Raw genomic sequence first — 23,923 nt, 5'->3', positions numbered from 1 at the left:
GTTCATCTTGTTTACAGAGCTTCTATAAAGACAGTTGTAGCAGTTGGCAAGAATAAAAACAGAGCACATGCTTAAGTGAACTTTAGGTTTAGGGCATCTTCATCTTCAATATAGCTCTAGTTCTGAGAGGTTTTTTATGTCATTTATATTCAGACCCTACATGCACAAATTCTAAAGAAATTCTTTTATTTTGGTTAGTTAATGTCATGCTGGTTAAAGGCAGAGGCTGTAGCCAGTTGTAATCACAACACTTACAGTATCACAATATGTACGCTGCCTAATTATTCCTGCTTTCCATTGCATGTTGACCATGTGCTTCATCAAACATGTGGCCTATTAATTTGTTTATTTTTTTTTTCAGCAAAAAATCAACTAGAATTCTGTTGCCATATGCTGCGAGGAACAATAGATCCAAAAGAGCAACCTACATATGAATATGTAAAATTTATAGGAAATTTCAAGTGTTTGAATCATGGTAAGTAAATTCAGCAATGAGAGTGGAATACTTAGGCAGCTCCACAGCTAAACCAGGTTGGTACCATTGTGCAAAACGTAATGGTGAACTAAAATTGGTCTTTCCAAAGAAGAACTTGAAGCACAGTGATATTAACTCTCTATACTGGTTTAATGAAGAAAAACTGGTATTACCATTTTTATCCGTTGGGTAGTACAGGTCTGTGTGTTTGGACGCAAAATGTAGTGATTATGCTTAATACTTTCAACTGGGAAATATAATGTAGGTCTGTCCCGCCACTTCATTTCTGTGCTTTCACTTGGCAGCCACTCAGATGAGTGGATGGACCAGTACAGTTTTCTACTCTGAGTTCCTACTTTCCATTGTAGTTATTTTTATTAGTTATATACTAATATGTTTCCTCAGTACTGTATTTCTAATCTGTTTGGCCAGGCTGTGCTGACTGTTTACTTGAGTGGCATGTTTATTGGCCCAGACAAGTGGATTGGGCAGTGTAGTCAGTAGTAGATCTTGATAAAGATCACCACCTAAAACATTACCAAAACCAGAATTTTGGAAATAAATCTGTGGAGGTTTTATGTGATACCAGTATTTTTCTCATAAAATGGGAAGAGGTTGAGTCTTAGTGCCAAATGCAGTTATGTAATATTATAGGAAAGACAAGAAACAGTCCTGAAAAGGCCAAATACAGTGCGAGTCTTGGAATGAAGAACTGGGAGAGTGCAGACCTATCAGTTGCAGTTCAATATTGGGAAATATTTCAGAACAAATAGTTAAACTATCTATGCATTTCAGGAAGCTAGCAAGGAATGGCAAACATTTTCAGGATGAATTTTTCAGGTAAAAATAGCATCAGATCAATTCAGCTGCTTCTACCAAAGTGTAACACATTGTGTGGATAAGAGGATAAAACAAAAGTAAGTGATGGACTTTTAAAATATGTTTGTGTCAGTTATCGTATTCTGTTCTCACAAACATGGAAGCAGATAGTAATTGGAATTGCTGGAGAGACTGGTTGGAAAGGTTACCAGTGTTCTGGTACTGTCAAAATGGAGTTTTAACGCATGACTTCTGGATTTCATCAGTATAGTGGAATGTAGCTTGCAATCATGAAATGATTCAAGAATGGTAAAAACAAGATAAAATTCAGCCCCAAATTTAGAAAATTTTGGGCTAAAAAGAAAAATTGCCTAAGAACAAATGTGAGATACTTCATTTAGGAATATCAAACTATATGGATGGGGATGGTTACAGTCAGCTAGATAGCAGTCCTTTAGGAAAAGGAGTTACTGTGGAATGTAAACTGAACACGACTAAATCCCCATGACCAGTCATCAAATTGTGAAATTGTAAAAGCCTTTCTAAAATATATTTTAAACTACATTAAATAAACCCCCTGCACTTCTTAGCACTCATATGTCTTCATCCAGTTTTTGACACTTATTTGTCAGAATAAAGCAGGCAGGGAGAGTTCAAAGTACAACAACAAAAGCAAGCAGAAGTTTAAAAATCTAACTTATGAGGCAAGATAAACTCTAAAGAATAAAGGACAAGGGCTAAGATAAAGAGGAAGGAAATTACCTCCTTTCTGATGGAAAGAGGAAGGATATGTAAGCTTGCATTGCGTGTAGAAACTTCAGTAGGGGTTCTGATCTAGAGCTGAATTAAAACTAGTCAGGCTTTGAGAAACCTGGTAGTGTTTTGAAGTCACCATTATTAGAACTTAGTGAAGATGAACAAAATTGATAACTGCTGGCAATTAAAGATAAGGTTAACCTGTTTTGTGGTTTAATCCATCCTTTGCCTCCTTATGACTCCATCTCTGTGATTCAGTAAGTGGAATTTGTGCTGAGCTCAGTGTCTTGAGCTCCTGATTCTTTCACATACATAATTGTATGTCTTCAGCATGTGTTGCTTAAATGCGATGGAAGTCTAGAAAATAAATATCTCAGAGTTCAAAAGGAAAAGTTAGCAAAACCTGATACAAAAGATAAATTTTAAAGATTTTTTTTTTTAAGAAAGTGTAATCCAGTCATTTTTAGTAGTTACCAAAGATTAGAGTTTTTATTAGTTTCTTAAAAATGCTGTCAGATAATACCATATTAACTGTAATTTTAGTTCTTTGGGAAAGTTACTTGATGGTTGTGTTCCCATTACTACTCTATAACTACTGTTCCTGTGCATATAGATATAGATATGTAGCGCTTTTTTTAATGCACGTTAAGTCACAAGCAAACCACACTAGGTAAATATTGGGCCATTTGTCTTGTGATATTACTGCCATTTTCCTCTGTGCTTACATTGTCTTCTGTGTTGCCCTCTTTTTCTCTGTCTTCCCTCAGTTTCCAACTCAGCGCACAATGGTTTTGAAGGAACTATTCAGAGATCACACCGGCCTTCATATGAAGAGAAAGTTTGCTTTGTAGCCACAGTTAGACTAGCTACACCTCAATTTATCAAGGTATGTACAAGTGAAATCACCTTTATATAATTATTAAAAGGGCTCTAGATGGAAAAACTTCAGAGAGAGTGGACACAATGTTTAAAATATTAATGAAAACCATAAGCAATTTTATTATATGAAACTGAGAGTGCCTGCTTCTTCAAACAGTATGCAGAGTATCAAAAAACGTTATGGTGAATGCTAATTCTAAGTAGTCTTAAAAAACAGTAATGTGCAAGAAATAAATTTGGAAGAAGTCCACAGGAATTGTTTAAAATTAACTTAAAATGAAAGATTACATCAAGATTCCACTTTCACTGGAGAAATAATTAATTTTAATTGAAACTTGGATGTGAATTTTGTGTTGCGGATGGTCCTGCTGCAGTTTGACACAGAAGTAAATCTGGGAGGGCTTAATGAAAGCTTGCATTGCTTGTCAGTAAAGAAGAGTTGGGTATGAGGTAGTAGAAGTCCTTTGTTTTGTTTCAGTGCAGTTATTCAGTAACTCAGTTGCTACAACATTTTGTTAAACTGCTAGTGTACAGTGTGAAGGTTTCTTTCCACGTTAAAGATTGGATGCATATGAAATCACTATATCACTAAGTATTATCTTGTTCCTCAACAAAATCAGTCAAAAAAAATACTCAGGATACAGTACAGTATAGTCTATGATTGTGATTCAGATTACATGTTTTATGCAAATATATGATTAAAGCTACAGGATAGTCCACTATCTAACATTTGTTCTTGGACTTTAGTAATGCCATGAAATGTATGTGACCCATTGTTGGGCCCAGCTGTTGTCTGTAACACAAGAACTCAGAACATTTAAAGATTCTGACTCTAAGTGTAGAGCACTGATGACTTGAGCTGCTGACTGTGGTAGCTTCTGAAGACATGGTTTATATACTTTGCACTTCAAAAGTATAGTAGGAGCCTGTGGAGAAATCATACAAACATCTTCAGGTCTGTCAGGCTCAAGAGGAATTGGGTTTCTCCAGACACTATTCCAGAGAAAGTTGGTTGTTTATTTTTCTTGAAGCTATGGAAATCTTTCATCTAACACTTTCCTTTCCATGCAGGTCTAAATAATGTTCTCCTGTTATGCCTACAGTTGGTAGAGGTGTTAAATGTCGGATTTTTGCTTCACGAAATACTTGGGAAAAAAAGACCAACCGACATTTGCAAATACTTTTGTCTTTTAAAGTCTGATTGTTTATAGTAAAACTTCTATGTTTCCTACTTCTGGAAGTTCAGGAACATCCATTTATGATCTTCAGGTCTCTCAGTCTCCTGTGGGCTGAAGCCTTACAGATTATACTCTGGCCAAAGTTTGATTCCTGTTCCTGAACCTCTGAGCCCTTAGTGCCCAAGGAAGTTTTCAGCGCTGTTCATCTGGGAAATCTTCTTGTGATGAAGACTAATATTAGAGTGAAGCCTTAATCTGACAATACCTGTTTATACTCTTCTGATACCTTCTGTTGAGATTAGCATTGACTAGACTCTAGCAAATAAGTGTATATCAGGAACTTTAGCATCCAAGTAACTTCACTAACAGATGCATGATGCAGCTAGTAATGAGATGTGTATTTTAGTAGTTGATTGCCTTCCTGCTCATCTGTCAGTTACTCTCTTTATTTCAGATGGTATCTGGTTCTGGATTTTTTTTTTTTCCCTAGAATATAATTTCTCAGGAATATGCAGTGCTTTTTTCACCTCTAAAGTTCACATTTTTATGTTATGCATATGGCCCTACCACTTTTGTAACAAATTATTCCACAGATTTTACTCCCCAGGGAAGGCATTTGATTATATTCATCAAAACATAGAATCCTATCAATAAGGCGGGATTAATCCAGGCAAAAGGATTCTTTCTACCGGAATACCTTTTGTTACAGATGAAAGTCCTTTCTTTTCTAGATGGCTTGTTGACCACTTCAACAACATGTCTTGTTGAACAAGCTGGCTTCTGCCCAGGGGTATTTTACAGTGCAAATCATTAATATAAATGCAGAGTAATTGGATACTAACCTGCTTCCTCCCTAACAATGATGTTTTTACTGTGATTTTACTGCTTGCACTTCAGTGATTTTTACCTTTCTTTTGACTTGTGCCAACATTTTTACATTAAAAGAAACAAATCAAAAGTATATCTCAAGGATATACTCTTGTTCTGTCATTTCTCTTGCTTTACTGTGAGTGGTGCTTTATTAAATGCTGTAATTTTAGGAAGGTGGATGAGCTTTGGGTTTCAGAGGTAGTTTCAGGTTTGAAAGTTAAATCTTGCTAACTGGAATTCACATCAAGTATCATAAGTTTGTGCCCAGAGTGGTTTTGTTCATTGCCTCCATCTGATTCATCCATCACTCCTTCACTTTCTAAGTCATTGTGTTTAAGGTTTTACACTGATGAAGGTGAGGAAAAACATTGCCTGGATAGGTTCACTTTTTCCTTTCACAGAAAGAAAACTTAGAAATAGCTGTTTAAAAAAGTGCAAAATACCACCTTAAACTCTTTGCATTATAACCTGAAAGAATGAAAAGCAAGGTGGTCCCTTTGCAGAAACAACAGTTAGTCTTCTACTGTATTTTTCCTCAAGAGTACTTTAGTCATAGATGTTTGCAGAGCAGTGTGCTCATCCGCTCACACCTGCCATGAATATTATGTCAGTTCAGCAGCAGCTTCCATATTGCAGTCTTTGGAAAAGACTTGTAGTATCAGATCATCACTGTGTTCCTGGCAGTGGGAATGCCATTGCAAGCTCCTACAAATGACAAATTGTGTGCAGGTATCCAAAAAAGAAAGATTTACTGATCTCTAATTTTATTGTAACTTCTTTGGGGGGTGTATTTGTATGTGTGCATGTATTTCATCATCCATCTTCATTGTGGTAAGGTAGTACTAGAGGAGTTTGCAAAAGAATTGACCGGCTTGGGATATGTGTGGTTTTGTTACTGTCTCTGCATGAGGCACAGTGCTTGGTGGGGCATCTTTATCTCTCTGGAAGGGGACAGTAGAAGTTGAGTGATGTGCATTTGTATGTTTCAGTATGGAATACATTTAGAACAACATGCAGAGTACCTTGAGGTTTTGTTCTAATTGTGGCAATACAATCATTCTCTTAATGAGTTCCAAACATAAGAATAGTGAATTATTTGTAGTACGTGTCTTTACCCTCAAAGAGATTTAGAGTACTCCGTATTCACTAAAAATGGAAGAATCCTATTCCTAAATTCAGAATAATGTGATCATTTTACTAAAGTTTTTACACATTATAAACGTAGACTAATCAGAGTGTCTGATGGGAACGTTTCATCTCTTCTTTAGCCTATTAAAATTTAAAATCATAACTGCAGGAACTATTGATTTCTGCTTGTACTACTGTGTTTGTAGATACTGAGCTTGAGTTTAATCTCATGCCATGGTTAGTCCATTTAAATCAACCAAGTGTCAGCCTGGCACAACTGAGGTTAGATTCTGTCTCACTACTGTGTGTCTAAAAAAGCAAAAACAGTGAATCTGTTTAAAATAATATAATTAACGTGGAGTTATCTACTAACTTTAGGTAAGTCTGAATTTTCAAAGAGCTTATGAATTAGAGTAGTTTTGAGAGAGATTTTTATTTTTTTTTTACTTTTTAGGAAATGTGCACTGTTGAAGAACCCAATGAAGAGTTCACATCTAGACATAGCTTAGAATGGAAGTTCCTGTTCTTGGATCACAGGTGCAGTTCCTTCTATGTATAGCAGCAATAGTAGCTGAATCACAGTGGTGGCTATAATATTTAGAGTTCACTAATCAGCATACATATACTCATAGTTTGTGTTGGGTTTAATTTTTAATTTTTTTCAGAGCACATACTATAAACAAGAAAGCTTATGTAATTGAATAGTTTTGGTTTGGTTTGGGGTTTTTTTGTGTGTGCATGAAAATAAAATGACATTATTTTTTTTTATTAATTAGGGCACCTCCCATAATAGGCTATCTTCCATTTGAAGTTTTGGGAACATCAGGCTATGATTATTATCATGTGGATGATCTAGATAATCTGGCAAAATGTCATGAGCATTGTAAGTACAACTAAATCTCTAAAACGAGGAAGTTTGTTAAATTGTACTACTGTTCTGGTGAAAATCTGTGATATATTTGAGTGAAGTGTCTTTCGTCCCATTCAGTTGATGTTATAGTACAGCTGATCTTTATTGATATTTTGTCTTTTGATACAGAACTATAAAGGTTTATCTTGTCATTCCAGGGTTTCATTGTGGTAAATTGGAGTGCACAGCTTTGACTAATACTTCTTCAGTTCTACCAGTAGTACTTAAAAGGCTCTATAATGTTTGATAAGTGCAAAAATTGTTTAAACATGTAGTAACATAAGCTTTTTGTTCAGCTGTGTTTTTCTTCATAAAGCTGTATCTAAATTCTTTGCACATAAATTTTTCACAACATGAAAAAAGCCCCCCAAAAATGGAAATTTAAATTCTGCAGTTCTATGAAAAATGCAGCTTACTTTTTTTTTTTTTATTTTTTTTTTTTTTATAGAAAATTTTAAACCAATTCTTAGTCATTGTGATTATACTGGATTTAGATGTGGTTTTGTGCCAGATGAGCCTGGGAAGTAATGGGTTTTTTTATGTGGTTGGAATATTTACAACCTGGAAAGACAGTAAACTTTATTCTTTGTTTTTATAGTAATGCAATACGGGAAAGGGAAGTCATGTTACTACAGATTCCTTACAAAGGGACAACAGTGGATTTGGCTGCAAACACATTACTATATCACGTATCACCAGTGGAATTCCAGGCCAGAATTTATTGTCTGTACGCACACTGTTGTAAGGTAGGTTATTTTTAAAAAAATCTATATTAGAGAAATTCTACTGGCATGGAAGCTGTATTGCTGGTATTTTTGGAGGTAGAGAAATCATAGCAGTTTAAAGAATCATTGGAAAATTTCCTGAGATACAAACAAGGTGGAGTTTGTTTCTTGAGGTGTATTTTTTAAACCATCCAACAATATAGTAGTCATACTTGGTTTGTTCTTCTAGTTACGCAGAAGTTAGAGCAGAAAGACGACGAGAACTTGGTATTGAGGAGTCTCTTCCAGAGATAACAGCAGATAAAGTGAGTTTTTTATATAATTTTATTTTACTTAATTCATACCAAAAACAATACCTAAACAAGCAGCAAAAGTGTTTTGTCCTGTTTGTCTCCCAGTATCATAATTATTTGATCTCTAAATAATATGACCATTTAAAATGATTAAAGAATTCTAGAAAGAGTGTTTGTTTAACTGTATTCTGCCTGTAACACTTACTGTCCTCTTTTCAGGAGTGAATGTGGATGTAGTTATAACATGGCAGCACCTATAAGTTCTTACTAAGATCTGGTTTTGTACACTTAGATTAATAAAAAAATGTTCGTCCTTACTGGAAGTACCAATAACCTGAAAAACCGGGGTCAACACACAAAGATGGCTTAAAGGAATTCACAAGAGGAAAGCAGGAGCAGTTCCATTGTGTGACACTGTAAAATTCAGTTTGAATTAACGTCCTTGGAAGCTCAGTGAATCTTAGATTAGCCATCTTGTGCAGGTGCTCTGTCATGTTTTATTCTGATAGTTCAGAAATGTTTTCCCTTGGCAGTTTAGCAAGTTTCATCTGTTGGTGCTCCTTCCAGTGGAATGAACTCATCCTTTCTCAAAAGAATAAGCAGTTCACTCATTACATGGTTGTTCAGAGTGAACTGAGTTGCTAGAGAAAGCCAGCTCAGTAGTTAGTTTGTGGCATATGTTTGCATCCATTTAGGTTTCTAGGGTTATGTGGCCTTAGTTTCTAAGGATAAAAGCCACAAATGGAAAGTAAGCTTACAGCCATCGAACAGGCCACTACTTCTGCATGGTCACCTGTGTAAGGGGGTTGACTCAAACAGCATGGTCTTAGATATTTTCCATCAAAACATGTATTGTGTACCAAATCAGATAAATAATTGTTGTTTGCGTGTGTCTCTTCAGAGTCAGGACTCTGGGTCTGACAATCACATAAACACAGTGAGTCTCAAAGAAGCACTGGAAAGGTTTGACACCAGCCCCACACCTTCTGCTTCCTCGAGGAGTTCAAGAAAATCTTCACATACTGCAGTATCGGATCATTCATGTAAGCACCAACTGTTGAAAATAGAATTGCCTTCCTGATGAAGGCTTTCTCTGCTTAATGTAGTTAAATGCATAACTAGCAGTTAATAATCTTTTTATGAGAATTGTGCAAGTGAAAATGTCCTTTTTGATGGTTCAGAGATCTGCATGCTACTCTGAAAAAGATTTATACGTCTAGAAGTACCATATCAGACACTAGAACACCCTATTCCAGTCCATCAGATCGCACTATTGTTGGATAGTTAGGGTAAAAAAAGAGGCCAAGCCTTAAGTTTGTGGTTTTTTTTTTAATTATTCATTTAATATGTGATTTGATTATTGTATTACAGAATTGAGATTACTCTAAACATGTCTCTTTCTGTTCTAACTCTTAACATTGTCAGCAACACCAACTAAAATGACAGTGGACACTAGCACTCCTCCAAGGCAAAGCTTATCTGGTCATGAAAAGACTGCACAAAGAAGATCATCTCTGAGCAGTCAGGTAACTTCAGAGGAAAATTTTGTACTTAAACATTGTAGTTGACCTTTAAAAGCTATTGTTAAATCCATTAAACCTTTTATTTTATTTCTTCTGAAAGCACATATTTTAAACTGTAAGAGTTTCGCTTGGAATATGTGACTCTCTGGATTTGCATTGTCAATATGCAACTTTGGTATGCTAGATTTAAGGGAATACAATAATTAAGCATAAATGTATGTAGTTTTTGGCATTTGTGTTTGCAAGATTGTGTATGAATCTTTGCTTTCACTCACACATCACTCACACTTTCTGCAATTCTGCATTTTTAATATACACACACACATATATATATAAAATTTCCAACATAGTGCTGTGTGTGTCCCTATAGAGAATTCATGCAAATTTATGACTCTTAAGAATATTAGTACTTTCATATACTTTCTGAAATCTTGGTAGTGTGAAAAAATGTCATGCTTAATGTACTTGGTGCTTGTTTTCACGTTCAACTAATACATTCACTTCAAAAATAGAATGCTTATTAAAACATGTATTTGTTAATGTAAGAATAAATCAAAGATGTCAACTTCCAAACATGTTGAAGAAGTTGCTCCCTTACTGCAGTTAAGACTTTGAAAACATTTGTAATTGTGATTTCTCTTGTATGCCTACGGCTTTTATATACTTCTAGCAGTGGAAACAAACATTATATATATAAATATTATTTAGATAATCAGCTGCTCTTGTTTTCTTAATTCTTAAACCTTAAATATTAAAGGTTAGATATTTCAGGAAACAGTTTACTAGCTTTAATGATATTTTCATGTGGTGCTGTTTTGGATTTGACGCTTTATGTAAAGAAATACTTCATGTCAAGTATGAAGTTCATTTTCTTATGATTATGTAATAATTTTTTTAATCTTAGTCTTTAAGCTCACAGTCTCTTGGACAACCAGTAGCACAGCCAGTGATATCTCAGCCTGCAACTTTACAGCTTCAGTCTGGCATGACCCAGGTATGGATTAACTTGGTTTATTGTTTATTATTTTTTAAGCATTCTTGTTTTCCTAGAGAACAGTATTCTCCTGGAGAAACTTGAGTTTTCAAGAGTGGCTTGAATGCATGCACTGTTCAGTGGGTAAAAAGTGGGCTGGGTGGCCAGGCCCAGAGAGTGATGATGAATGGAGTTAAATCCAGCTGGCAGCCGGTCACCAATGCTCAGTACTGGGGGCAGTCCAGTTTAATATCTTTACTGGTGATCTGGGTGAGGGGATCGAGGGCACCATCAGTGAGTTTGCAGATGACACCAAGTTCTGCAGGAGTGGTGATCTGCTTGAGGGCAGGAAAGCTCTACAGAGGGATCTGGACAGGCTGAATCGATAGGCCAGTTGTGGGAGGTTCAACAAGGCCAAGTTTTAGGCCCTGCACTTGGGTCACAAAAACCCCATGCAGCGCTACAGGCTTCCAGAAGAGTGGCTGGAAAGCTGCCCAGCAGAAAAGGACTTGGAGGTGCTGTTTTAGAGCAGCTGAACATGAGCCAGCAGTGGTGCCCAAGTGGACAAGAAGGCCAATGATATCCTGGCTTGCATTAGAAATAGTGTGGCCAGCAGGACCAGGGCAGTGAACATCTCCCTGTACTAAGCACTGGTGAGGCCACACCTCGAGTGCTGTGTTCAGTTCTGGGCCCCTCACTGCAAGAAAGACATCGAGGTGCTGGAGCATGTAATTTTTGCTCAGCTTTTAATTTATTAATTGCACTACAGCCTGTGTTTCAGTTTTCAGCACAATTAGGAGCTATGCAACATCTAAAGGACCAGCTAGAGCAAAGAACACGCATGATAGAGGCAAATATTCATCGGCAGCAGGAAGAGTTGCGTAAGATTCAAGAGCAACTTCAAATAGTTCACGGTCAAGGACTCCAGGTGAGTTAGTCTAATACTTACGTGTTTCATCTGTAGAGAATTTAGGCATCTAAAATGAGACTTGGGCACTTAATTGCACAATGTGATCCTCCATATCTCCTGTCAACTGCCATCTGGGCCTAATATTCCTAAAATCCATGATATCTGAAGCTACTGTTCCAGAGGTACCAGACATTTTACTTCTGAATACATATGGAAGTGCCCCAGTGTATTTCTTCAGTGTTGAGCAGCTCAAGCCTAGCTTATGCCTTAACCTAAATGTAAAAAGGTGCAGTAGTTTTTAATTCTTGCAAAGTTTTGAAGCCATTAGAATATTAATCAAAAATCTGCAAGATAAGCATCTATTTCCTATTTTAGTTTGAGAGTGTCAAATTCATGCCTTTTGTCTCCTAAATTGTCCTGACTATCAGGCTGAATGGTTCTACTTTGCATGGTAAACTTAAAGTAGTTACTGAGCCAGAAAAACAAGAAGTCTAGAGGATTCATTACTTAGTCTAGCAGCTGACTACCTGATTTCCGAATTTTTTTCTATTTTAACCAGTATGTATTTTTCTAATTTTGTCATTCCTTTTTCAGCAGCTATGTTTGGATGAAAAGAATGACCCACTTGGGTTTTTCTAGTTAAAGGAAAACCTAAACCAAAAAATTATGACCCCAAAATAAGACACATTTTAAGGAAATATTCCAAATACTTTTGGGTGCGGATTGTGACTAAAGAGTATAAAAAAGTGCTCCCTGGAAGTATTGAGTATGTTGCTTAAATTCTGTTGGAAGAGTAGGAGTTTCTGGCACGTGTCATTTTCAGTGCTCTCTTATATCTAGCATAAGTGTGCCAGCAGTGAAATGCCTTATTGATGTCTCAGAAGGAGAGGTTCACAGCTCTCTTCCCCTGCAGTGTGGAGGGACCTTGTTCAGGAATGTGGAAACTAGAGAAACTATGCATTGTCTTGTTGTAGTCTTGGGCCCAATCTTTTGTAAAGATTGTAAATATCTTTTGTAAAGATATTTTTATGTTGAATTCTGTTTATTACAACTACTTTGGAAAGTTCAGTATAATCATTATGATTCCTTGATTGTCCAGGAAGATTTCGTTCATGATGCTATGCCTGGATCTATTGATTTAGAGGTGTTTTTTTTTTTAATTAGTGTCATTGCTGAAGGTCCTACAAATAGAAATGTAATCTCAAGTATGTTTTGTCTTTAGATAGTTGTAGAATACATTACCAGTGAGTCTCTAAATAGTACTTTTTCTTGAAGAGCAAATATTGAACATTTATGTGTAGAACTCTAGAAATCAGTATTCTGAGTCTTAGCAGTTAGAGTCTCTGAATACTGACCCTTTAACTTGTGAAATTTTTTAAGATGTTCTTGCAGCAGTCAGCTTCTGGACTCAACTTTGGTTCTGTGCAGCTTCCTTCTGGAAATTCTTCAGCTGTTCAGCAGCTTACGCCAATAAACATGCAAGGTCAAGTTGTTCAGACTAGTCAGACTCAAAGTGGGATGAATGCAGGCCATATAAGTACTCCACACATGATACAGCAGCAGCCTTTGCAGAGTACTGCAACACAGGTAAAATTCTCATTATTGATTTTGCTGGATAGAATATATGCTCAAACCCGCGGCTGAAACACATCCCTGACATTCCCCTCTCAGATGTCTTTTGAACAATGTCCTTTGAGTCACTGATTTCTTCATGTTCCAAGCTTTACCATTGAAATGCATTTATGTTCTTGATAATGCAATTTCAGATCTTTTTTTTTAAGACTTAGGCATGTAAATAATTGATAACAAGTAGGTTTTTTGGAAAGACTAGTATCAAGGAAACTTTTAGCTTGCCTTTTTTTTGAATGTCTATGAAATTTTTTGTGACAGAACACATAACATGAGATTTGTGAATATAAAACCCAGTGTCCTGACAGAAAATAACTAGAAAAGCGTAGGAACAGGAGGACTAGTGTATGTTGGTGCTTCTGCAGTTGCATGTTCTACTTTTCAGCACTTTCCATCAGATGTGATAGGTGTGTGGCATCTGTGTATGACATCTTTTTCTTCTGTGAGTTCGTTCGGTTTTTTTCAACTCCATGTAAACCTTTGAAATTGCATTATCTTGTAGTGAGTTCTACAGCTTTACTTTTTATGAAATGTGATTATGTTTGCTTTTTTAAACATGTCACCCATCTCATATCCTGGGAAACATATTGAGCAGCTCATCACTTTTTTCATCTTCTCAGTCATACATGATTTTCCTCTGTCAGAGGTATCCCTGGAGAAGCCTGTTCCTCATGCTGAGCACTTGTAATGGGTTTGACCGTTATGTGTATGGAGGCTCCTTACACATTTGATCTCTGTGGTCGCCTTCCTCTGTACCCTTTTCCACATTTCCATACATTCTTTTTGAGATTTGTAAAGAGGCAGACTAGTGGTGGACAGTGTTACAATCTCAACAATAAGCAAGTTCCAGGCTTTCAAAGTAAGAAATTGCTTGACATGAAGTGCACATTTTAGTCTTAAGTTGGGCACAGAGATGATCAAGGAGTGAAAAGATCATCTTGATGGTCCCATGCAGGGCCAGGAGTTGGACTTGGTGATCCTTGTGGGTCCCTTCTAACTCAGCATATTCTGTGATTCTGGGAATAAAGAGTATGCAAGTACCTGAAAAATCTAGGGAAAAAACCCACAAACCTGAACAGGAGAACAGGTTAATGTAAGAGACTCAGGTGGTCCAGTCCCACCTCCAAATCCTCAGACAGAGGACACCTGCATTCTTTAAAGTAAGAATTAATTTGAACAGAAAAAAACACTGGCAGTTGTGAAGTATGGCTAATGATATTGAGGAGGACAGCTGTAGTACCTGGCTATTTTCAACTTACTATCCCAAAATTTCTTTCCAGCATAGTCAACAAAATGTACTTAGTGGACACAATCAACAGTCTTCTGTTGCCAGTCAGTCACAGAACACAGTCTCAGCACCTTTGTATAACACTATGGTGATTTCTCAGCCAACAACGGGAAATGTGGTCCAGGTTCCTTCTAGCTTACCACAGAACAACCAGAACGCTGCTGCAGTAGCCACTTTTACACAGGACAGACAAATCAGGTAAATCTTCCAGAACAATATTCAAGATGACTTGCTATAATGGTATGCTTATGTAGTTGTATCATATACAAAAGGAACTAAAGTACCATTAAAAAATAAGTGCTTTGTATTTTAACTGTAGAGATACAACTCTGAAGCTAAACTTTGCCCAAAATAATGTTTGCAGCTTTTCAAAACCCATGTTGTTACAGCAAAGTATGACTTTGAGAAATCTGCCTTTCTCAAGTGTATGTGATGCTTCATATATTTCTTTTACCTAAAGGGACTCCAAATGTCTTTTTCTATTAACAGATTTTCTCAAGGTCAGCAACTTGTAACAAAACTTGTCACAGCCCCAGTAGCATGTGGAGCGGTAATGGTACCAAGTACTATGTTTATGGGACAGGTGGTGACAGCTTATCCCACTTTTGCTGCCCAACAGCAGCAGACACAGACTTTGTCAATAACACAACAGCAGCAGCAGCAGCAGCAGCAGCAAAGTCAGCAAGACCATCAGCAGCAGCTCACCACAGTTCAACAACCAGCTCAGTCACAGCTGACCCAGCACCCCCAGCAGTTCTTACAGGTAATAATGCAGAGTTCTCTACAAATTTTTCCAAATTCTGACACTTTCAGCATTGCTAGGTTACCCTAGAGGTGCTTTACCCAAAACCAGAGCACTTAAAGTGAGGTTATTCTGTAGTTGTTCTCTAAGATCTTGTTACTTAAAGAAGAAGGAGTCTTTCCTGCCGTTTTACTCCATGCATTGTCCTATCTTTTCCCCTTTGAGTTGCTGCTCTTAATTGAACATGGGATGAAAAAACAGATGTTTCCCTTTAAAACAACTTGCATTTTCTTTGCATTCACATATTGATGCAATAAGGTATAAGAGATGATGGTCTGGAAAGCAGCACACAGCCCAAAGCAAGACATGTCCCAGTAACATGAGGCATGAACATCTGTCTAGGCTACAGGGGAGGCTGAACTGCAAGTAACCTTGTAAGCAAGAGAGTAGGGGAGAACTTTGTTTTAGTGGACAAAGAAGAGAGATTGGATCAAAAGAGAAGGCAAGCAAAACCCAAAGTCTAGAAATAGGAAATATCAAAAAGAAAAGAAACAGAAGGTAGAAGGAATAGATGGGGAAATCTGCTGACATGTGTTGATTCCACTTGATTCCTGGCACATAGCTCATCCAGTAGCTGGTGTTGGTGAGGGAGATGTAGTGGTGGCTAAAGCACCAGAGGGAAAGTGCCTCCAAGAAGACATCGTTTCCAAAATTTTAATTTTACCTCTGATGTTGCCTTCTCCAAAGAAAGGTAAAGTCCATGTAAATGTAGCTTGTACACCTTAACATTTCAACTACTTTGGAAAAGTAATTTTTAAAATTTTTTTTTAACTCTTTAAGAGTATATGTAATTAAAAAATCTTTTGCAAGTAATCCTTACTATGTGTGGTCTCCCATTTGCACTAAATTTGGGATCCTGTGCATAGGCGGAATAGATACAAATGCAGTAAGTAATTGGAGGCTTAACCTACATTTATATGCACAAGGAATGGATACATTCTGATTAGGACTCAGTACAGCTTTCTTTCACTAGGTCACTGACAGAAAATGTTGACTTGTTGAAAAAAATTTTTCATGGGAACATACCAATTTCAGTCATGCATCAGGCAAATGCTTTTCAGCTGCAAGCTGACTCAGCAAGAGTCACATACCTAGTGATTTGAACTTCAGCACTCACTCATTTATGTAGTGGGAAACTCAAACTGAATCAAACCAGAGTGCAGATTTGAGTGTGTTCTCTGACAAATCAGATAAGTATTTTAACAGTAGTGCTGTTTAGCAGGTTGGTTGCTGTATCTCTCTTTCTTAATTCAAAAGTTTGCACAATTTTGACTTAATTCTGCTGAAACAGATTTGTGAAAAAAGATCTTCAAAGATCTGTTCCTACCCTACAAATTCTAGGCAAAAGTTTAGTATTTTTAATACAAACTATTAAAGTGCTAGAATTTGAAGTGAAGTAAATGCTTCTGCTCAGTGGAGCTTCTTACAGTCTGATTCTGTAGGTGGAACAGTCCATGTAGTTTAGCTTCTGCTGCAGAATGTTTCAGGATTGAGATGTCATAGTGCATTTGTACTCCTTCATTGCTTTTCTTCAGTAAATAATTTTTTTTTTTGTTCTAAGAAGAGTAATATTAAAACTGAGAACCATTTTCAGTAGTAATAAATCTCCTTCCAAGGGGATGTTCGGGTCTGCAAATGCGGCTTTTTTTTTGACTGTATTTTGTCTGTGGGAAATAAATGTGATCTGTGCTAAGTCATGCACCATTTTTTCATTTGACTGCAGTGACAGCTACCTGCATTTATTCAGATAGATTCCTTAAGTCCTGCTGTGCTCTTGTGGTTTGAAATGGAGACATTGCCATGCATTCGTACCCATCATCACAGGAAACTGCAACAACCACTTACACCTGCTTTATTAATTGGTCAAATGCTCTGATTAAATTTACTAGTATGAACTAATCTTTGCATTGTTTGCTCGGCTTAACTGACCAAATCTGAAGTTTATTTTGGTTGAACCCTTATGAAGAGTTTAAAAGGAGCTAGGCCTGTGTTTTCTCTGTGCAGCAGGAAAAATAATCTTTTTTCTATTTCCATGTTCTAGACATCCAGGTTACTTCATGGAAATCAGTCAGCTCAGCTTATCCTCTCTGCTGCTTTCCCACTACAACAAAGCACTTTCACTCAGTCCCACCACCAGCAGCATCAGTCTCAGCAGCAGCAGCTGTCACGACACAGAACTGACAAGATGACTGACCCTTCCAAAGTTCAGCCACAGTAGTGTGGAGCTCTGCCTCTTTTTGACGCAAACTGCCAGGAGGGGCTGCTCCCCAAACAGCTGCACTGAAGCTACAGAGGTAGTAGTTTGAAGGCTTTCTAACACCTAATTGAGATCTGCTTCTGACTTCTGGAATCTGTTAAGAAAAGCCACAAGATAATGATGGGGACGTGGCCAACTTTGAGAGTTGCCCCAGTTTCTGTGTTCTAAAGGATTTGCTGCCATGTTTTAATTTGTCCAGGTGAAATCTCCAAATATGACTGAAATGAGAGTGATGCTGAAAATATTGGTATTTTTATCAATCCTATACATTTTTAAAGTATTAAAATGGACATGGAGCAATTGTTTGAATTAGCAGAAAAAAATGCCAGGAATATAGTCCAAAAACCATCTAATTTTTTTTCAGATGATTATGGGACAGTAAATATTTTGAAAATGTTGTGTGAAATCCAGTTCTCTGTTGTACAGATGCTGTAAAATATTGTGTATATGTCTGCATAAAAGGAGAAAGAGCAAAATATTTTATATGATGCATGAAAATGTAATCTGTTATTTGTAGGTTTGAATATGTTTCCCTAAATTCTCACGCCATACTCAGACTAATGTTTTCCTCTGTTCTACCCTTTTGTTTACAACATGATGCATCATTATTTTCACCCTAAATGTGGGCACAAGTTTCTTGTTTGTGCTTTGTCTGTGACGTCAGGGTTTGTTCGGTGAGGTATAGTGTGTTGGTTAGTTGACTTCTTGAAGTTAAATTATTGATGAAGCTGTTTGAACTGGTGATCATGCATCAGGGTTCAGGACATTCAGATTCATGAATATCATCCATCATTTCATAATGAATTCATCGTTTTATTTGAAAACTAGGAATTTGCACTGCTTTCTTGCAGATGGTTTGGAATTTTATTCCCCAAAGCTATCTTTTGATATAGTTCATAGTTGGAAATATTTATGTAAAAGGTTTAAAAAAAATGACAGTAATTTTCAAGAATGTTTCAGTTATAGGAGTAATTTGCACAGAAATATATTTACATTTAATAACCTTTTGGGCACTTTTTAACCACTTTCTCTGTGGTGAGAATTGTAACTTGTTAAAACATGTTGGAATCTTTTTATTCTCCTTCAAAAATTAGTCAGAACTAATTCAGGGTCATTTTAACAACAACAAAACCCATAGTGCCTTGATTTTAATTCAGGTGATAATGTTGAACATCTTGAATTACAATGTCTTGAATCTGTAACCATTTTCGATTTTGAGGTCTTAGCACATTGTCAACCAAACTCATGTATCTACTTCATAGATATTTCTGTATTGTGTTGATTTTAACAATGGTCAGAGTAGAGACCATGAATATTTTTGACTGGTACTCCCCCTCAGACAGTAGCCAGAAATAGAGGAGTCTCAAAAATCTCAGACCTTTAAGGTAATACTCTTAAAAATAATTAAAAAAAAAAAAAAAAAACAACAACCTAAAAGTACAGGACTCCTTTTGCAGGAGGAGGAATAATAAGTTGATTTTTTTTTTTTTTTTTTAGTAATTTTTGAAGCATTTAAAGTACGCTTTGGGGGAGGTCATGATTGCATTTAACACTAGCAGGCTATTGATTTAAGAGATACCACTGAACTAAGACTTCAGAAGGCAACTTCACTTTATAAAGAAAATAAAAAGTTCCAACAGATACGATGTGCTATTTAACTAAATGTTGGTAGGTTTTTATGGTACTAGTTTGTGGAAACCATAACTTCAGAGGAAAAGGAATAAATGCTGATAGATGTGATAATTAAACAAACAAAAACACAACAACAACAAAAAACCAAAATAGCCCCACCCCAGTTAAAGCAGTTAAAATTAGTACTAGGAAGAGAAAGCTGGATTAATCTTGAATACTGAAGAGGAGTTGAATGAATGTAACCAAATGGTGATGGTCCATTTTGTACTGTGGAACAGTTTGATTGTATTACTGGATGAACCAAACCCGCAGGAGGTTATACCAGTTTAGCCAAGCCTTTGATGCCGTTGGTTACGTTTTGGGGCTGGCCTTTGCCCCTGCACGTGTCCCAGCATTAGATATTTGTTATTCCCCCGTCATAAAGCAAACATTTGGCACCAAAAAGCCAAGTAGTGAACAAGAAAGTAGAGTGTGAGAAACACAGTACCAAAGAGAATCAGATTGCTCTCTGCTCCAAGAAACCTGGAGCAAGGAACAGATGCCAATACCAAACACAGCAAGAAGCACTTCCCCTACTTTGAAGGGATTTCTGGCATTCTCCAGACTGAGATAATTGTCAGAGACCCGTTTCTGTCAAGTTCTATGTAAAGAAATCCTGCCTTGCTCTGCTATCCCTACCACTCCATTCCACCTGTTTCTATATGAAGCTGCATTGACTAGAGGTCTGTGCTATCAGTTCTTTGCCTAATAAAAAATAGGTTAGATACAAATTTTTTAAACCAGTTACAGTAAAAATATAGCACTAAAAAAGAAAAGTGGGAGAGCTTTAATAGTAGTGTTAGAACTACTGAATATTGCTAAAATAGATGTATTAAACTCTTTTACTGAGAATTACAGAAACTAGAGATACCAGCCAGACAGTTAATGATGCAGCTTTTTATATAAAACTTTGTTCAAACTTCTCTTCCTATTTTCCCCTTCCCAAATACTCTGGTGTGCTGCTATAGGTCTGTTGGTAAAAAGGCTAAACTAGGAAGGAGAGAAATTATCTAATACAATAGCGTGGCTGCTGAGAGAGAACTATAGAAATGTATGCTTTGATCAAGAAGCTTTTTGTAACCTCAGAGAGAGGTAATTCAATTACAGAACTACCAGCTAGAGAAAGGATAGAAGATGGGGAAATTCAAAGAAACTGGAAAAATATAGCACACATTTGAAAAATTCCGGACACTAACCAGGCAAACATTTTACAAAAGCAAGCATGTAGAATTTGGTCCAGATTGTGTGCAAGTGTGCAGATGTGTTGTTTCACAGATAGTGACTAAAAAGTATATATTTATTTAATGGGTCTGCAGCTTTCCCTGTTGCTGAATCAATTACTGAACTGTCCTTGAGTTTTAGGAAGAAGAGGACCAGGCTATTGCCTCTTTCTTAATCAGCCTTTTGCTTCTGCCCAGCTCATTTACTACAGTCATAGATTTATTTTCAACATCCTGATAAGTAGCATGATAATGAATGCTGTGATACTGCAGCGGGTTCTGGAGCGAAAACGTTACAGAACAACTCTGACAGAAGGGAAGGAGCCTGTTAAGGGCAGGATTGTATTCATGAAGAAATGGCCTGGTGATACATAATGGAGTGAAAAGGACAGCGTAGTTGCACAGAGTTTGAGAGACAGACATGGTTTGCCTGCAATGGGTGAGGATTTGAAGAAAAGCATCTAGGATAACTTCAGAGAAAAAAAGAATATAGCTATTTTTATATTATATTTAATATATATTATATTTGTATATAAATATGAAAGGATTCTAGTAGGAGCTCTCCATATGCCTTCCACTTCATCTAGAAGGTTTACCTTCTGCACTACGGTTCCAGTGTATCACCACCTTCTGTGGGCATCTTGCCTACTGCCAAACACCAAAATTAGTAACCCATTTATCCTTACAAGAAATAGGTTTCATTTCAGCTTTATGTAAAAATGATTAAAGATATATCAGGCAGTTTTTCACAGGAAAAAGAAATTCTCTTGACTCAAATATTGCACTTTCTCTTTTTTTTTTTTTTTTTTTTTTTTTTTTTTTTTTTGAGTAATAACAAGCACTTTACTGAAAAGATTATTTGAAAAACAGTTTATTTCTTTAGTCAGTGAAACTGTTAAAAATGGGGGGGCATTGAGGAGTAATGCATAGAACTGTCAAGAGAGACATTTCTGGAAAATGTTTCTTTAATATGGTGATCCTTTGAGGCTTAAAGTGCAGGATTAAAAAGGCTTCTAAAGCCAGTTGCCTTTGTGTTTTATATGGCCAGGGGAAGGGATTAGAGATGATAGCTTCCTTGAAAGGAGGCTTTTTAAATTGCACAGTTGCCTATGAGAGAGAATCATCTGGAGGCTCATTTGCCTGCTCAATAATTCTAAGTGTCCCTTAGGATTATAATTTGTGAAAATGTTCTGAAGGTTTAAAGTTGTGGCCTTTTTCAGATGTTAAAGTCGATTCAAGAACCATTTATATTTTCAGAGATTTAACCCAGGTATTGTTATGAGTGTTTTAAATGTCATGGCATCAGGAGATGTCAAACATGTCAGATTCATAAGCTTCTCTATTTGAAAAAAATTATTAAAATTAGATATACAGTCAGAGGGCTGGAAAATGGTTATTTTGATTAAAAGGGAAGAGAGACTAGTTTTAATAATTAACCTTTTATTTTTTTACTTATCCCTGGTGGAAAAAGTTAAAGAGATTTAAATTAATTTGGATTTTAAAAAAAGACATATTTGAACAAATCATAGTAGATGAGACAGCTGTGAGAGAACATTTGAAATTGTCCATGAGACTGGATAGTTGCTTTTTCACTATCATGATTTTTAACACTACATTCCTGTCTTTTTTTTTTTTTTTCCTTTTTATAAGCAGGTGATTTTAAGTTCTGCTACACTTCATGCTATGCCATCTGCATGAATTTTGCCAGCATGATATGCTATATTCAAAGAAAGTATACCTAAATAAAAAGGAAGTGGGGGGGGGGAAACAAAACACTGTGTCTGAAAAAAATACTGTATGGCCTAATACAGAGACCCCAGCTATGACTGAGAGATGCTGCATTAATAGACAATCAATCATGGGTAATTATTTATGAAACACTTTTGGGAATGGTCTTAAAGGTGTAACTGCTTTGAAAGCAGTTGGTGAGTTGTCTTTTTCTAACAAGAAAGGTAAAAAATATTTATTTTCAAATATATCAGATTGAATTTTGAGTTTTTAAGCAGTGTTGATTTCACAGTGTCTTGGGTTTCAGTTTTGTTTTGTATTTTTTTAACTGGCATTAGATTTGTATACGTAAAAGAAACAGAAAAACCCTAGTGCCGTTCATATTGACGTCAGGAAATGTAGATACAGTTCCCTGGTGTTCATGTGACCATTACTAACTGTCAATTTTTTAACTGAATAAATGTAACTCATTTAAAAGTTTGCTTTCTGTAGCTTCTAAGGTTCTAGAAGTTTTTCTTTTCTGAGTTGCTTGATGTCAGTTTTATCCAAGTTTCACAGTGGAGCGCTCTTATACCCTTCCCACGACTGTACCAAAGGCACTCTCTCTCCCCCACTCACAGAACTGACTTGTGAGAAGTTGCTTGATGTCACTTTTATCTTCTCTCCCCTACCCAGACAAATGACTTGTGAGATTTCAGTAAAAACGCATACTGTATTTTTTTCTTGTCTTCTCTCTGTATCTCTTTATAAACTGATGCCCCACTCTAAAGGCTAGAGACTTCTGATTTGTATGTTTACATTACTGCCTTGGAATTCACTCACGCAGCACTTGTTTGAACATGCACAACTTAAAACTCCTTTTGTACCCTCACGTGTACAGTCCCTGTTGGTGCTGAAGGATGGAGCAGCACTGCGGAGTGTCTGGATGGGCACAGCCCTCCCTCACTTTGAGTCATGGAAAACAACACCCTTCTCTTTAAATTTTGTTTCACTCTCCTCCCTGGGTATTTCTTCTTCTGGTGAAGTGTTAAAGAATAGTATTTTTAAAGGAGTAGAGAAGGGCTTGAAACACTGGCTGTGCCATCAAACAAGGAAGCAGAGACTTGGCAGCTTGTTGAGAGCATGGAGCTCTTGCCTGAAAGTGCTGTGTGGTAACATGTAACCTGTCAGGGTGGTCTGACCTTCTTTCACTGATCATAGTGTAAACATTCAGTAATCTCAAATCAATTAAATGTTCAAGGAAAGGTGGGAGGGAAGGAAATCCTGTAACTGAAGCTGAATGCCTGGAGAAAATTATAAATAACAATTAGCCATTTTTACAGTCTGCAGTTCCTTTTTTTCTGTAATATCACACTGGATGCCCAGGTGAAGATGCTGATCTTTTGCCTTTGGGAATTAAATGCTTGTGTAAGTTGTATATTACTTCTATATGCCGTAAGGCCCCTGTGCCCCAGGAGAGAAACAAAATCAACAGTAGAAGTACTGTAGCTGTAGTTAAGAACTGTCAGCACCCACCAGCAATAAGACCAAGAGCATGGTAGCAGGCAAGATTATCAGTTTTCTTAAAACTGAACTTTGGAAATATCAATATATTTTTCCATAAACTTATCACGAAGAAGAGCGGTAACTACAACTCCTCCCACACCTGATGCAATGCCATTCAGTGACATTTTGCTGTTGTGCAAGCTTGAAAACAAAGCCCATGTTTATATGAGAATGAAGCTGTTAAGTACTTGTAAAGATTAGCAATCCAAAGGTTAGTTGCACTTCTGAGTCTCAGGCATTAGTGATAGAAATTCCAGAAGATTTCAGCTGTTCAAGGGTAGCAATATCAACAGAGTCTTACTAGCTATTCTTTCTAGCACACAGTCTCTGGCAACTCGGTTCTC

The 23,923-nt window shown here is 36.7% G+C and overlaps 1 protein-coding gene across 5 annotated transcripts in view; it reads left to right on the top strand.

Moving 5' to 3' along the window:
• Nucleotides 1-22,806, top strand: part of CLOCK (clock circadian regulator) — a 67,002-nt gene extending 44,196 nt beyond the window's left edge. For 4 of the 5 annotated variants that reach the window (XM_027885566.1, XM_027885567.1, XM_027885565.1 and 1 more), the window contains 14 exons: nt 362-475; nt 2,818-2,936; nt 6,560-6,642; nt 6,882-6,988; nt 7,614-7,761; nt 7,970-8,045; nt 8,935-9,076; nt 9,459-9,559; nt 10,461-10,550; nt 11,299-11,457; nt 12,820-13,026; nt 14,349-14,554; nt 14,846-15,119; nt 17,200-22,806. In XM_027885566.1, coding sequence (XP_027741367.1) covers nt 362-475; nt 2,818-2,936; nt 6,560-6,642; nt 6,882-6,988; nt 7,614-7,761; nt 7,970-8,045; nt 8,935-9,076; nt 9,459-9,559; nt 10,461-10,550; nt 11,299-11,457; nt 12,820-13,026; nt 14,349-14,554; nt 14,846-15,119; nt 17,200-17,376 — 2,003 coding nt within the window. In that variant the 3' untranslated portion in view covers nt 17,377-22,806. The remainder of the gene's footprint in view (nt 1-361; nt 476-2,817; nt 2,937-6,559; nt 6,643-6,881; nt 6,989-7,613; nt 7,762-7,969; nt 8,046-8,934; nt 9,077-9,458; nt 9,560-10,460; nt 10,551-11,298; nt 11,458-12,819; nt 13,027-14,348; nt 14,555-14,845; nt 15,120-17,199) is intronic. The other variant, XM_027885568.1, reaches the window with a different exon arrangement.
• Nucleotides 22,807-23,923: the final 1,117 nt, after the last annotated feature.

This window comes from Empidonax traillii, unplaced genomic scaffold (assembly GCF_003031625.1).
Source record: "Empidonax traillii isolate 1590-97213 ecotype Southwest subspecies unplaced genomic scaffold, ASM303162v1 scaffold167:size2001844, whole genome shotgun sequence".
Taxonomy (NCBI): domain Eukaryota; kingdom Metazoa; phylum Chordata; class Aves; order Passeriformes; family Tyrannidae; genus Empidonax; species Empidonax traillii.
The sequence above is the reverse complement of the archived record's forward strand: the minus strand, read 5'-3'. Positions and strand labels throughout refer to the sequence as shown.